The 15153-nt window shown below is 38.1% G+C and overlaps 1 protein-coding gene across 12 annotated transcripts in view; it reads left to right on the plus strand.

Moving 5' to 3' along the window:
* P2RY6 (pyrimidinergic receptor P2Y6) overlaps positions 1-6691 on the plus strand; it is a 576187-nt gene extending 569496 nt beyond the window's left edge. For all 12 annotated transcript variants that reach the window (XM_044071285.1, XM_044071280.1, XM_044071276.1 and 9 more), the window contains one exon: positions 4733-6691. In XM_044071285.1, coding sequence (XP_043927220.1) covers positions 4787-5773 — 987 coding nt within the window. In that variant the 5' untranslated portion in view covers positions 4733-4786 and the 3' untranslated portion in view covers positions 5774-6691. The remainder of the gene's footprint in view (positions 1-4732) is intronic.
* Positions 6692-15153: the final 8462 nt, after the last annotated feature.

The following is a 15153-nucleotide window of genomic DNA, read 5'->3' on the forward strand; positions in this document are numbered from 1 at the left end:
CACACACACACACACATATATATATATATATATATATATATATATATATATATATATATGTATATATATATAAAATTTACATTTGTGGATTGAAAAATCACACTATACTTAAGCACTAATCCATGACTGTGCATGAGTATATCAGGATTTACCCATGGTTGGTGGGGGTTTATCATGAGGGTAAAGCCAGAATGGTTAAACAAAGCCAACCATTGGTAAATCCTGATATAGTAAAGCACAGGAGTGGATAAATGCTTATCCTTCTTTAATAATGTCTTTGTATAAGGGTTCTGTAGTGTTCCTCTGCGTTCTTTCTTTACTGATGTACTGCACATGTGTATGGGACTTATATTACTAAGCTTGCACAGTACATTAGTGCTTTTCAGGACAAGCATGGAGAAAAGAGAATCTCCATATTTTTTTCCTGCCATTATAACCTCTTAATGTAAGAAACCTAGGCAAAGCCCAACATACTGGAGCGACAAAGGTTCAAAAATACGGATAGATTTTAAATAATGCTCTTATAAACTTAGAAAGTTGACAGAATAAGATATTTTGTGTTAGCATGCATTTAATGACTTCAGTCCCCAGTGACCAAGACTTTTTATTGGCATATGGTTAGGATACAGAGAAAATACAAGGAAAATCAGGTATGTTTCAGTTTCTTTAGTTTTGCAGTACATACCTGATTTTACTTGTATTTTGCTCTGTTTCCTAAGCATATGCCAATAAAAAGTCTGTCCACTGAATGGTACTTTAGTGGCCAGACTTTTTTCTATTGGTATATGCATGATTTACAACAGGCACATTGGTTGGGCTGTCCAATCAGTGTGTGTGTTTTTAAATAGTAATGAGTTGTTATTGTATAGTATACAATATTTGTAATAGTGAATGCAGTCAAATAGTGATGGGGTAGCATGCACATAAACAGCTTGGTACAAATCTAAACAAGAGGTAAAATGTAGGCTGTTGGAACCTTTGGGAACAGTGCTAATCAGAAAAAAACAAATCAGAAGACATGTAACAGGGCAAAAAAAGGGGAGGGTTTGTCATGTGATATGTACATATTTGTTTGCTACCTAGGTACCAGGTCTTAATTCTGATATATTACAGCTCTATGGTGACCAAGTTAGGTGACTGCAGGAGTTAGTTTGCTTTCCAGTTTAACTTCATTTTTGAGTAGAGTATGTATTTTGCACTGCATTATCTTACCAGGGAGTATAGGATCAATTGAAATGAGTGGTGGAGAGAGAGAGAGATCTTGTACAGTATAGTAGGTTTACAGTGTGTGTAAGTATAAACTGTCTTGGTGTGTCCCTCCTGTTAAGAGCTTGGTTGCAGGAATATTTACACTTGAGATGGTAAGTTAGAGTTAGCTGTGTTGAGAATACCGTGTTTTATGGTGCTCAATCCCAATTCAGCTAGTGCAAGTCACTGGCAAGTTCTGGAGAAGATAGCAGCTGCAAACTGGGACAGTATGTTATATGCTATTTATTTATTTTATTTTACATTTGTTTACCGGGAAAGTGCAGCTGGACACACGTCCTTTTTCAGCAGAGGCCTGGGGAGAAAAGCTCCAAGAGAAACAAATACATATAAAAGAGAAACGAATACGGCCAAGTGAAAAGTAAATACATACAAGATAGTGATTTCAGACACAATAAGTAGAGCAACAGTAATTTACATAAAATTTGTAGTTTATATTTAATGGATATATCCAAATGATTATGTGCAGTTAAAGTGAAGCTACTAGTGGTAGATCATGCTAGTAGAATAAGGGTAATGATACCAGCATGAAAAGGAGGAATAGGTTATCCAGGGAGTTGCAGGTGCAGAGCCAGGTGTTAAGTAAGGTGCGTTTTTAGAAGTTTTTTAAATTGAAGTGTTGAGTTTGTTACTAGTGAGTTTGGTACATCATTCCACTGTTTGGAGATGCAGTTGGAAAAAAGTGATTCACCTGCTGAATTGTTAAATTCTAGATGTTAGTTGTGTAACTGCATTACCAAGGAGAAACTTTTTGCAAAAATATTGTTCATACTAAGTTCATTTTGATGGCACATGTCAGATATCCGGAGGTTAGGCCCATGCTTTGCAGTACTTAAAACTGCTATGACTTTCACTGTTAAGGAAGCTGTCATTTACGAATTAAGTGCTGCCAACTGACTCCTGCTAAACATTCTAATAGCCAAAATATATCTGTGTTGATGTACAAAAGCCAAGGAGCATCAGAAATCACTTAGCAGCTAAACACAAGAAAACTAAGGTGAGCATTAATCTGTGTTGAAGGACTTTTTGTCTGTTCACTTGTTTTTAATGGTTGTAAGCAGTAGTGTCCCATAGTTTGCAGTCTGGTAGTGTTATGAATGTTTGCTTTTGTTAACATGCCCACAGTGCTGTTCAAACTATTGTACTCTTTCTGACTACGATGCTGGGAGCATCTTTAAGTACAGAAGAATTTTGCACATGATTTTCTGAAATGTAAGACTGTTGAACTAGCTTCATTTCTGTAAACTTTATGGAAGGTGCCCATGTGATGACAGAGTGAATATGCCACTGTTTCCTGAGTTGAATATAATAGATATACGAGCTGCACTTAGACCTTATAAAACCAACAGAGAGTAAACTAAAAATACGTGATTGCATCTGCAATGTGTGTTTTCAGTGGCAGGAAAATATGTGAGAACGTTTTAGATTTTTTGTGTAATGTATGTCTACAGTGTGTGTTTTCTTATTGCTTGAAAGATGCATGAACATGTGACCTTTTCCTATAAACTGTATACAAAATTTAGTAACTAAAATTGTAACCTGCTTCTGCTGGGAATTATAGCTAATAAACACAAGATGTGAAAATGCAATTATTCTGCCTTATTTTAAGAAGCTCTGTGATTATTCTTAACTAGAAAACAAAATGCCCTTAAAAAAGCAGTCAAGCAAAGTCATTAGTATATAAATATGAAACTTTGCTCAGCTGCATCTGTTGTCATTAGGAACATACATAAACCAGGTAGCTGAGACAGACGAGAGAAGAAAAAGTGTCCTGTTGCTTGTGAAGTACAGATTTGTGAGTTATCTGAGTTTTCTGCACTTACCTCTCCCTTATATGTTCTAGAAATTCATCAACTGCAGTTAATGCACTGAAATTCTTTTACCCAAGAAAACTTTGAAAAACATACTGCTGTAGATAGATTTTTTTCTTGTGGGTAAAACCAAAAGACCATTAAGAGAGAAGATTTATGAGCATGTGTATTGTATTAGAAATTATAATCCTAGAAGTGCCTTAAATACATGTTAAGATGTGATAATTTGAAAAAAACTTGCATTTTATTTTGGCCTTGATAAAATTAATTCACATCAATTAGAATGTACTGGGAGACAAAACTCGAAATAAAAGAAATAATGTGACAATTGTAGTTGAATGCAGGAACATCCCCTGGAATAAACCAGTAAGTAAGTATTAATAGTGTTTAAAATGTTAGTGCATGTATTGTGATTTTATATAAATATATGGATTTGAATATATAGATACATTGATGTAGATATGGAAATCCTTTTATGTGGCACACCTCATCACTAAGTGCTATTCATCCAGAAAAAAGGTCATTGTCCCACTGTACTCATCCCTCATTAGACCCATAATAGAGTACAACGCCCCATTTGGTATGTACCTCACAAGACATCTGAAACAACTAGAAAGCCTGCAGAAACACCTCACTAAAATAATCACATGCCTAAAGCAGATGCCCTATGCTGAATAACTAAAAAAACTCCAGTTAAACTCTGTCGCATATCGTTTACTTGGAGGCGATCTCTGCTTAACATACAAGACCATGTCAAACCCAGAGCTGTTGGACATGCTACACTTAAAGAAATCCCAATCCATCAAAGCCACACGCTCCAGGGACCTAAACCTTGTCATCACAATGAAGAAAACATGCTGGAGGGATAGGTTCCTGACCCAGAGACTCCCCGTAGCCTGGAATAGACTGCCAATACATGTCAAGCAGAGCGCCTCCTTGGCCCTCTTCAAAAAGAACCTTGACGACTGGATGGATGACCCAGGGATCACATCAGTCGCCCTGCTAGACAGGGGTCCAGGGAAGTAAATATTGTGGGAAGAAATAGCCAGGAAATTGTTATGGCTAGGCTTGTACAGGCCCTAGGGCCGATAGCCTAGTACCAACCTATGAACCTATATAGATATATTTCTAGTTCTTTAAAATTCATTTCTCATATGCATTGTTATAATTGTGTGTATGTTTGCAATTTGGTGGGGGGATTTGTATCAGTTGTTTGCGTATTTCATTGTTATATTACTTGAAATTGATTTTAATTGCATACTTAATCATGTGATTTGGGTGAGCTATTTAAGGGCTTTGTGGAATGCATTGTTTAGATTCTGTTGAAGGCATTACTTATAAGACAAAAGCACTAAATCAGTGAATTATTTATTTGCAGCTTTTGACACTTGTGTATAATTTGATATTATTATTAAGTTCTTTTTGACACTCCTAGAATTCCTTGGTTGGCGTGTTACTATTTTTTTTCAAGAATACAAATGCTCAGTGTTGATACCTATCCAGAATGGGTTATCTTGTTAATGAGTGCTTAAACAAGTCAACATGTTTCTATACATTTTTTTGTGTAGGTTGAACACTGTAATATCTTAAATAGCACTAATGTGGCATGTACATGCAATTAGACTGTGTAGTTATTTATTTTCCTCTTCTTTTAGATCCTGAAAATGCAAGAAAACCATTGATCTTCCTGTGACAGTCCAGTACAAAAGATGAACAATCTGACCACGGAACTTGTTCAGACCAGCTGTGTGTTCAATGAAGAATTTAAATACATTCTTTTGCCCCTAGTCTACTCAGTGGTGTTTGCTCTTGGGCTGCCTTTAAACATTACTGTCATCCTACAGATCTGGCTCTCCCAGAAGGCTCTTACAAGATCCACCATTTATATGTTAAATCTAGCCATTGCTGATCTCCTGTATGTATGCTCCCTCCCCCTTCTTATCTACAACTACACTCAGCATGACTATTGGCCTTTTGGAGATTTCGCATGCAGGTTTGTTCGTTTTCTGTTCTATACCAACCTGCATGGTAGCATTCTCTTTCTCACCTGTATCAGTTTTCACAGGTATATGGGCATCTGCCATCCACTGGCAGTTTGGCACAAGAAGAAAGGCAAAAAGTTTGTGTGGATTATTTGTGCTTTTATGTGGTTTATTGTGACTGTGCAATGTATTCCTACTTTTGTATTCGTTTCCACTGGCATTCAGAGGAATCGTACAGTATGCTATGACTTAAGCCCACCGGAGATCTCGGCAAAGTATTTTCCATATGGGATTGCTCTCACCATAACAGGATTCCTCATTCCCTTCATTGTCATTTTGTCCTGTTACTGCTCCATGACCAAGGTACTGTGCAAGACAGATGATATGATTGGATTGGTGGTTCAACCCAAAAAAGAGAAAGCTGCACGGATGATCATTATTGTAGTAACTGCCTTTGCCATTAGCTTTTTCCCCTTCCATTTAACCAAAACATTATACTTAGTTATCCGTGCCATTGATGGAATATCTTGCCATACCATGTTGACATTTGCCATCGTCTACAAATGCACTAGGCCATTTGCGAGTATGAATAGTGTTCTGGATCCTGTCCTATTCTATTTCACACAGAAGAAACTGAGACAAAGCACTCGCAACTTACTTGACAGAGTTAGCACACGGCTGAGAACATATCCGCAGATCTACAGGTCTGGGTAACTGGTTTACGATGCTTCATTTCCTGATGTAACGTGTCTATACTGACAAATTTCTTGAACTATGACAACTCTACTGAAAAGCACATGAACCCACTCTTTGTACATGTATTAAAATGATGTACTGTATATGTGAAATGTAATGTAGTACGTCATGTACCAATATCTACTGTGAATCAATTCATACTTTAATTAACCTAATAATTAAATGCTCAATGAGGATAAAAAGAAACACTATTGAGGATAAATATATAAATAACTGCAGCAGCTTTGTTATAGTTGAACTAGTCAGTCAGAATATAAGGAACAATATCATAATGTTTTCATATAATGTAACTGCAGAATAAATCTTGATTAAAGTTACACACATTCATAAAAATGCATATTATGCATATTACTTTTGGTCACAATTTATATACATCCAAGAGGTAATTATCACAAAGGATATAAAAGGATGATACATGCATATAAATGCCTGCTGTACATTTAGTTTCCTCTTTTTTGTAATTGCCAGTAACTCCAGAAAGTTAAAATGATTATGTTTTTGTTATGTTCAGCTGTATCAATGCACAAATACATATTTTCTTTATTATTTTTTTTATCATATTTTTAACCTAGATTGGAATCTAGGTCTTTAAAGTAGCCAGAATTTGGTTGTACCTGAAAGAGTGCTTATACTTTTAAAACCACAAGATATAATGCCTCAATTGATCTAAAATTGTGAAGTAAGACATATGTTCATGTGTTTTTTAGGTGATCTTGCTAGTGTTGTGCATTGTGATATAGATGTCATCCTCTCTCATGCATGTTACACAGATGTGAGAAGCTTTTGTAGTTTGTAGCCTGGACTGCCATAGTTAGTTACACCAAAGTGTTGTTTCCAACCGGATTTTCCAGTAAATTTGTCTTGCGTTTGTTTGAACACATGGTCACTGTCCAATTATTTGAACCTTAACAATTGCCTGATCAGTTATTTCCAACTGATAACAATATGACCAGTTATAGTGACTTGCCACAAAAAGGAGTCAACTCTGTCTTGATTTGTTCCAAATAAAATGACTGATTTCAGGACTGCTTTTAACTATTAAAGCCACTATAGAGGTTTATGGGCTGGTCTCCGATCATAACCTGATTATTTTGTAATTGAGACATGGATGCCAAGTAATTCACCTTGAGAGCAAAGCTGTGACTTTCAGTGGGTACTACCTATGCAGCCATGTTTTAAACACATGCATAGCCAAAACAAAATGACATAAGGATAGTATAGAAAACCAGCTGGTAGCCATACAGGCAAAGCAGAGGAACCACAGTAAGGCACACCAGTTGCAATGTTAGCACTCACGTCTGTGAAAAATGTCAGTAAGCAACACATTTTATTTATGTAGGTCAGTGGGTGTGAATAACTCCAATGTAAATACAGTCCAGATCATGATAGTTGTCAGTTCCTGTTAGGACTGGGGAAAACATTCCACCAAATTCTTCACAGAAGGACAAAACTCGTACTAAAAATTAAGCATTTACTATCTGAGCAACAAGGTCCCACACAGCAACGTCACCCGAGAACTGGCATTTGTTCAGATTGGAAAGCCACTTGATGACTTATGTGTCATCTTCTGGGAATAATAAAATGGATGAAAATATATGGGCATACAAGAATTGTTCACATGACATACAAAATAACCAGAGGTAAAGATCATGTACCAGACATGCTGCTTTGACAAGCCTTATGCTTTAGCTACTAATGTCATGTAACCTGGTGTGTAACATAATCTGAGCTGTCTGGAAAAAATGTTTGGCATTCATTACTATCCAGAGAAAGTTCAACACATTCCCTTAAAGGGGAAAGCCAAAGTAAGAAATCACTTGGACTAATAGTTATTAAAATGCTTCAGTCGTGATCATTAATATGTGACGTACAGATGTATATCCAAAGCATGCATGTGATGCAGTGTGTGTGTGTGTGTGTGTGTGTGTGTGTGTGTGTGTGTGTGTGTGTGTGTGTGTGTGTGTATGTATGTTTGTTTGTTCTTCTTTCGGCTTTTCCTGGTTAGGGGTCACCACAGCAGAACTCCGGTCCGCTACTGATTTGCAGTAGAATGTTTTTTATGGTTGCCAAGGTGCCAGCTCGATGCCCAACCTTCAACGAAGGCACGCCCATTCTACGCAGGTCATTCGAATGCCACTTGACCGCGGGGAGGACATGCAGACTCCACACAGAAGGTGCTCCAGCCAAGAATCGAACAGGAGAACCTGTTGCTGTGAGGCAACAATGCTACCGTGCCCCACCTCGGATTACATGTGTGTGTGTGTGTGTGTGTGTGTGTGTGTGTGTGTGTGTGTGTGTGTGTGTGTGTGTGTGTGTGTGTGTGTGCATATATAGATTATATATATATATATATGTGTATATATATATATATATATATATATATATATATATATATATATATATATATATATATATATATATATATATATATATATATATGTAGCAGTGGGCTCAGACCTGAACCCTGGTGTACACTAACTCCTACTGCGAACCCCTCTGTGAGGCTGAACACTGTTCGTACTTGAGTCATTGGGTCCTTGTAGATAGCCTGCGCTAATTCTACCAATGTTTCTGGGACTTTGAACCACTGCAGTACTGCCCAGATCACCTTTCTTGGGACCTTGTCATATGCTTTCTCCAAGTCTAGGAATGCCCAGTTGCACTCTTTTATATCATCTCTAGCTTCTTTCCAACTATATGTCTCACTGCAAACATAGGGTCAGTTGTGCTGTGGCCTGATCTGAATAAGAACTGCTCATTTCCCATCTTACATTCTACTACTCTGCGTATCCGTTTATCAGTCACCCTCTCCAGAACTTTCATGCAATGTGATAGGAGTTTGATTCCTCTGTACTACCCACAGTTGTGGATGTCCCCTTTGTTCTTGTACACTGGCATGAGTATGCTTATTCTCCAGTCATCTGGGATACGCCTTTCTCTCCACACTGCTATGAGTACCCTAAGGAGCCATTTCTCCCCTAGCTCACCCAGCACTTTTATCATATCTGCTGTGACCTCATCTGCACCTGCTTCTTTCCCTGACTTAATTTTCCTTAGTGCTTCTCTCATCATAGGCTGTTTCTGGGGCAGTACAGCTTCTGTGGGATATTCTTCATCCAGAAGCTGCTGGAAATACTCCTTCCAACTGCCTTTGATGTCCTGTGGAGTGGTGAGCAGGTTGTTGCTGGCATCCCTTATGAAGGGTGTCTGGCTATCTTCTTTATCTTTCTGTCTTTGTCTTGCAACCTGATAGTTTCTTTGTGCCACCTAATGAGCATACCTCGCAACTGTACAGAGTTTTGCCTCAGATTTTTGGTCTGTTTCTCATAAATGTTTTCTGGCAAATCATTGAGGATTGAAGTCAGAAAACAATGATAGACATTTGAGTTTCAGACTTCAAAGCCTGCAGACAATTCATGCTAATGCAAAACCTGTTATTTTATCAACTTTCTAAGTTGACCAATATTTAAAAAGTGTCCCTATTTTTGGGCCTTTGCCCCCCCTCCCCCCATTATTTCTGGCTTTGTCCGATTTCTTACTCTAAGAGGTTTACAAGTATGCCAATGAGTCAATTTACAGGAGTTGGTAGTGTGCCTCTGACACCCTATTCTTTGCTATTGCAACTAATTTCTTAGCTTCTTTGTTAGCCAACCAGCATTCCTTCCTAAAGTGGTCGTTTTTTTTCTATCTCACACTTTTTCCTGCACTCCTTCTTTCTTTTGATGACTTTGTGGACTTCTGCATTCCACCGTCAGCTTTCCTTATATACCTTATTTCCATAACCGACTCGGCCACATATCTGTTCTGTAGTCCTCACATATGCTGTTTTGAGGCACTGCCATTCTTCTTCATCTCAACCTATTTCCTCCTCTTCTTGGAGTGCTAGAGCCCTGAGAAATTTCTTGAACTGTTGTATTTTCTCTCCAGTCAACTTCCAGGTCTTCAGCCTGCTCTCTGTTGATCTTAGAGCCTTCTCTGACCACTGCTTGCATCTGTCTATGGCAACCAGTGGTTTATGCTGTGGGCTGACTGTTTCACTGAGGATGATTTTACAATCATTGATTCTTCCCCAATGCCTTTTCCTTACTAGGAGGAAGTCTACCTGAGTTGCATGTTGGCCACTCTTGTATGTGATCTTGTGACTGTCTTTCTGAACCATGTGTTGGCTACTATCAAGCCATTTGCTAGAAAGAAGTCTAGAATGACCTTGCCTTCTTTATTCCTGTTGCCCCACCCATGTGGCCCCAGGCAGTTCTAATATCATGTTCTGTCTGTCAAGGCATGTGCATTCAAGTCACCCATTATCAACACCAGTTCATGTTGTCCTTCTTTATCTAGTAAGTCCTGCAACTGCTGTCTGAATGCACAGTTTTCCTTAGTCTCACAACCTTGCTGTGGGGCATATGCTGAGATTATGAATACTGCCATATCATTACACTGGAGTCTGAAGTTGTAGTTCATTGCTCTGAAAATAGTTGATTGCCAGAGAAGTAAATGCCAAAAAAGAAAGGTTCCATGACCAATCCCCAAGGGGCTCAGCTTGTGACTGGCCTCTTTGTAGAGGTGGACTCCCCAATTGTAACTTCCTAGGTCCTATCTGAGAGCCAACTGGCTATCCACTGGGTGACATAAGGGTTTAAACCTAACCTCTTGAGTTTGTCAGTAATTCCCTAGTTGGATATTGTGTCAAATGCCTTTGTCAGGCCCAGGTAGGCTGTGTGAATTGTTTTTCCTCATCCATTGCTTTTGGAACCTTCTCAAAGACATCTAGCAGGTTGAGTATGCATGATCTACCCTTGTCAAAATCATATTGGATTGGGACCAGTGTCTGTAGGTTTCGTATGTCATTATTGATAATTTCCATAGTTTTTTCCATGGATTTCCATATGAGACTAGTGAGACTTATGGGTCTGTAGTTTCCAGAGTTTGTAGATGGCCTACCTTTGTACAGAGGGATGAATGTTGCTGTTCTACATTTGTGAGGCATGAAGCCTGTTTGGAGACTATAGTTAAATAGCAATTCCAGAGATCCTGATAGGTCATGTTTTATGCTATTTAGAAGGCATCATGCGATATTGTCTGGGTCCATTGATGCATTCTTCTTGGCCTTAGAGAGAGTATTGAGGACCTCTTCCCTAGTGATAGTAGTGGCAGTTATATATTAAAAAAAAATTTTTTATTAATTTGAAATGAAATGTACAAATAGAACAAAAACATAATTATTTATAGACATCCATAACAAATTCAGAAATAAAAAAAACTAAATTGTTAAAAATTATCAAGTAAATCACGAGTAATATTCAAAGTTCTCATTTTCACAGTTGATAATTCTTATTTATTATTAAGTGCTAAATTTAAAATACCAAGCGTACAACACACATACAGCACACACATACACACAACTTCCACCCACAATCAAACATATCATCCTATGCTGCACCCCCCACACCCCCTACTTAAATATACTAACTCTGAGATCGCACAAACAGACACACAAGGGAAACTCACACCCACATACTATACAGTCCCTCACACACACACACACACATCACAGTCACAACACACATTGACACACACTAAAGCTCCTAACCAACACACTTACAATACCTGAGCTTCCCACCTATCCATCAACAAACCACAACACCAGAAGCACTATCTCCAAACATCGTGATTTTGAATTTCGCGCTTCTGGTCTTTCAGTATTTAGGGGTTTCGGCTACATAGTCTCGAGATTTTGAAATTCGATATTTCAAAATTTCGAGATTATGTAGTAACCCCATATATATATATATATATATATATATATATATATATATATATATATTTTATATATGTATGTGTGTGTATGTATGTGTGTATATATATATATATATATATATATATATATATATATATATATATATAAGCAGTTTTATGTGGAGTTAAAAAGGCTGTATGAAGAAATTTCCACTTATAAATTTTCCAATAAAGAGAAGAAGTAGATTTCCCCGCAGATTTACAAATTAAACATTTCTTTATTATTTATTGCATTTGTTTACTGGGAAAGTCCACTGTGCCTAAAAGAGCCCATTTTCAGTGCAGGCCTGGGGAGAAAAGCTCCGACAAGAACATAGATACAGAAAATATTAAACATTAACTGATGAAAAATAATAATTATGGAGAAAATATGAGAAGTCACAAGTTGCAAAAAGTATAAGAGTCTAGTTATCATATAAGGAATAGGAGGAGATTAGGTTATAGAGTAGGTACATAGTCAGGAAGAGATGAAATTATTTTTCAGTATTTGTTTGAAGGTGGTGGTGCTGCCTGTGTTTCTTATAGAAGGTGGATTTGAGTTCCATAGTTTGGTGACGGTGAAGGAGTAGAGGAGTTGACCAGCAGGTAAGGTGGGCTTTTCTACTTTTAGAAGTAGATGATTTTCAGATCTTAGTTGCCTGCTAGGTTGGTATTGGGCAAGTAGTGTTGAGAGAGCAAGACAGCCTGTGGGTCTTTAAATCATTTTGTGCCCTATAGTTAGTTCCAGCCAGCCTAATTGTTTCAGTGAGTTACAGTGGTGGGATGAGAATTAGTCATTGGTTGCAAATTTGGCTATTCTGTTGTAACACATATCAAGTTTGGATTTTGCAGAATTTGTGATATTAGTGAGAAGAGGAGAACTATAAAGGAAATAGGGTAATAGAGAGGTGGTTGCAAGGGTTTGTCGTGTAGAGAGGCTAAGAAAGTGTTGGTGCCTGTAGAGCATACCAAGGTTTTGGTGGGGTTTTTTTGATGTTATTGCTTATGTGTAGGTCAAAGTTAAGGTTTTCATCTATAATAATGCCTGTTAGTTTAATGTGCGGGACAACTTCTATAGTGGTATTGTCTTGGGCTTGTATAGTGAAGATTTTTTTTCTATGGGAGTGGTTTTCTTAGGGGTAAAAAGTACTAGTTTAGTTTTTGGGGGGATTTAGGGCAAGATTATTGTTAAACATCCAGGATTCAGTACAGATGAGGGCATTCTAGGTGATTTGCTGGAGTTCAGAGCTGGAATTTGCAGTGCATATTATTGTAGCCTCATCAGCATACTGGATTGCTAAGCACTGTGGGAGAGTGGAGTCAAAGGTGTTAATAAAGATGCTAAATAGGAGAGGCTCAAGTATGGAGTGTTTGGGTACCCCTGTGGAAGTATTGAGGAAGGGATAGTAAGATAGTTGCCATTTGGTGGATTGCTGCCTGTTGGAGAGATGGCTGTTGAACCATTGCAGGGTAGGTGGGGAAATGTGGAGGGTGGATAGTTTTGAGAGGAGGATGGTGTGGGAAATGGAGAGGTCTAGGAAAAGAGAAGCGATTGCCAGAATCCCATGCCCGGTTCACTGTGTCAAGGAAGGAGAGGAGAGCAGTAGTGGTGCTGTGTTCTGGTCTGAAACCATGCTGAGTGGGTGATGGAATTTGGTTTTCAAGCAGGTGTTTGAGTAGTTGGGCATGGATGCATTTTTCCAGTATATAGAGAGAGGTGATAGCATTGTTATGGGCCAAAGGTTTGTGGTGTCTGTGTTAGTGCCGCCTTTGTATAAGGGGAGAATGTATGCTTTTTTTCCAGATGTCTGGAACTAGGGATTCTTTAATCAATCTGTTAATGAATATGCTGATGGGATAAGTGTAGAGTTTGCAGCTAGCTACAGGAAGTGGTGAAGTAGATTGTCAGGGGCCAGAGTACAATGTTTTAGCTTAAGTAAAAGTTTTTTTTATATGGTGCTGGGTATGGTAGAAAATTTTAGGTTGGAGTCGAGCATAGAATTGTTTTCTGGGATGATTTGGTATCATCTGTCTTGGTGATGGTTATGCTAATTGTAAGAAAGGTGGTGGTTAGGTTAGCTATGGAATCAATGACATAGGAACTGAAGAGGATGGCAAATTCGGTGAGGATTTTGTCTGGGTCAGGGGATGGGTTGCTTTGAGAGCCTGAGTGTAATAATTAGTTAATGGAGGACCAGAATTTTTGGGGGATTATCTTTATTTTGGCTTTGTAGGTGGAGGTAGTGTTTTTTTTTTCTGTCTGTGGTTATTAGTCATTTTGCCTGGTTATGGAATTCTTATAGTAGAGTTGAGGGATCTTTGTTTTTCTGCCATGATTTCCAGAATTTATCCCTTGTGGACATGACTTCTTTGGTGGATTTTGAGAGCCAGCTTACATGGTTATGTTTTATTCATTTTCATGGGTGGATGTTTGCCTATTTAGGATCCCTAGGAATGTTGAGTTAAAGAATTCAGTAGCCTCATTAAGTGGTAGGGATTTGAGAGGTTACCAATTTACTTTACCTAAGGTTTCATTACATATGGATGGTTGGAACTTAGTCAAATTTATGGTTGATTTGTATTGGTGTTGGTTTGAGTTTGGGGTAGATTAGTGTAGGATATATGTTGGCTGGTGGTCACTAATGGTATTAGGTAGTATGCCTGCAGTTGTGTTATTGTTAGGGCTGGACAGTAATATCCAGCCTATTGTGGAGCCCCAGTTGTTATTTTTGTTGGGTCTGGTGATGTCTTGAATTAGTTGGGAGACATTGTAAAGGTATATGTTTTTTGAGGGATTCTTTTGTGCAATGTCTAGCCAATCAATGTTTACATCACCTAGGATGATGGTTTCATTATCTCTGTTTTGGGATGTCCAGGCAAGTATGTTCTCTAATATTGGTATGTTGTTTCCTGGAGAAATATGTAAAACAGTTATGCAAATGTTTTTATGATAGTTAAGTTTTAATATAGAGATTAGTACTTCAGCTGGGAAGAAGTTAGGTGTTGGTTTTGAGTAGGGAATTAAAGTATATTTGCTAGGGAAGAGTATTGCTAGTCCCCCTCCTATCTTGTGGGGCCAATCAGCTCTTAGGCATGCGTAGCCTGGGGGGAGAAATTCTGTGTCTTTTATATATGAATTCAGCCAGGTTTCGGTAGCTGCTATAATATCCGGGTTGTTTTGAAATCCATGCCTGGAGTTCAGTTATCTTGTTTCTAAGGCTTTGGAGATTTATGGCTGATATAAGAGATTTGCTAGGTTTGCTGGGGCTGGGAGGAGGGTGAGTTGGTCCTGGGTTGCATTGTATATCACTGCACTGGAATATAATGCTTTGGCAAATTATGTGGGTTATACTTATCAGTCTTTTCCTATAAATGGTAGAGCTGCTCCTGATGATGTGATAATGGGGGTGTCTTTGGAGAGGTAGAATTTTTACTTTGGATAGTACAGAGGTATTAGCTGTGAATAATTAAGGGTGGATGTCCAGATAGCTTGAAAAATGTGGTTTATGTGTGGTGGTTAAACAGGTGGGTGTAGGAGGTATGTTGGGTATCTGGAAAGTTTT

This window comes from Protopterus annectens, chromosome 5.part0, assembly GCF_019279795.1.
Source record: "Protopterus annectens isolate FY-2018-M chromosome 5.part0, PAN1.0, whole genome shotgun sequence".
Taxonomy (NCBI): Eukaryota; Metazoa; Chordata; order Ceratodontiformes; family Protopteridae; genus Protopterus; species Protopterus annectens.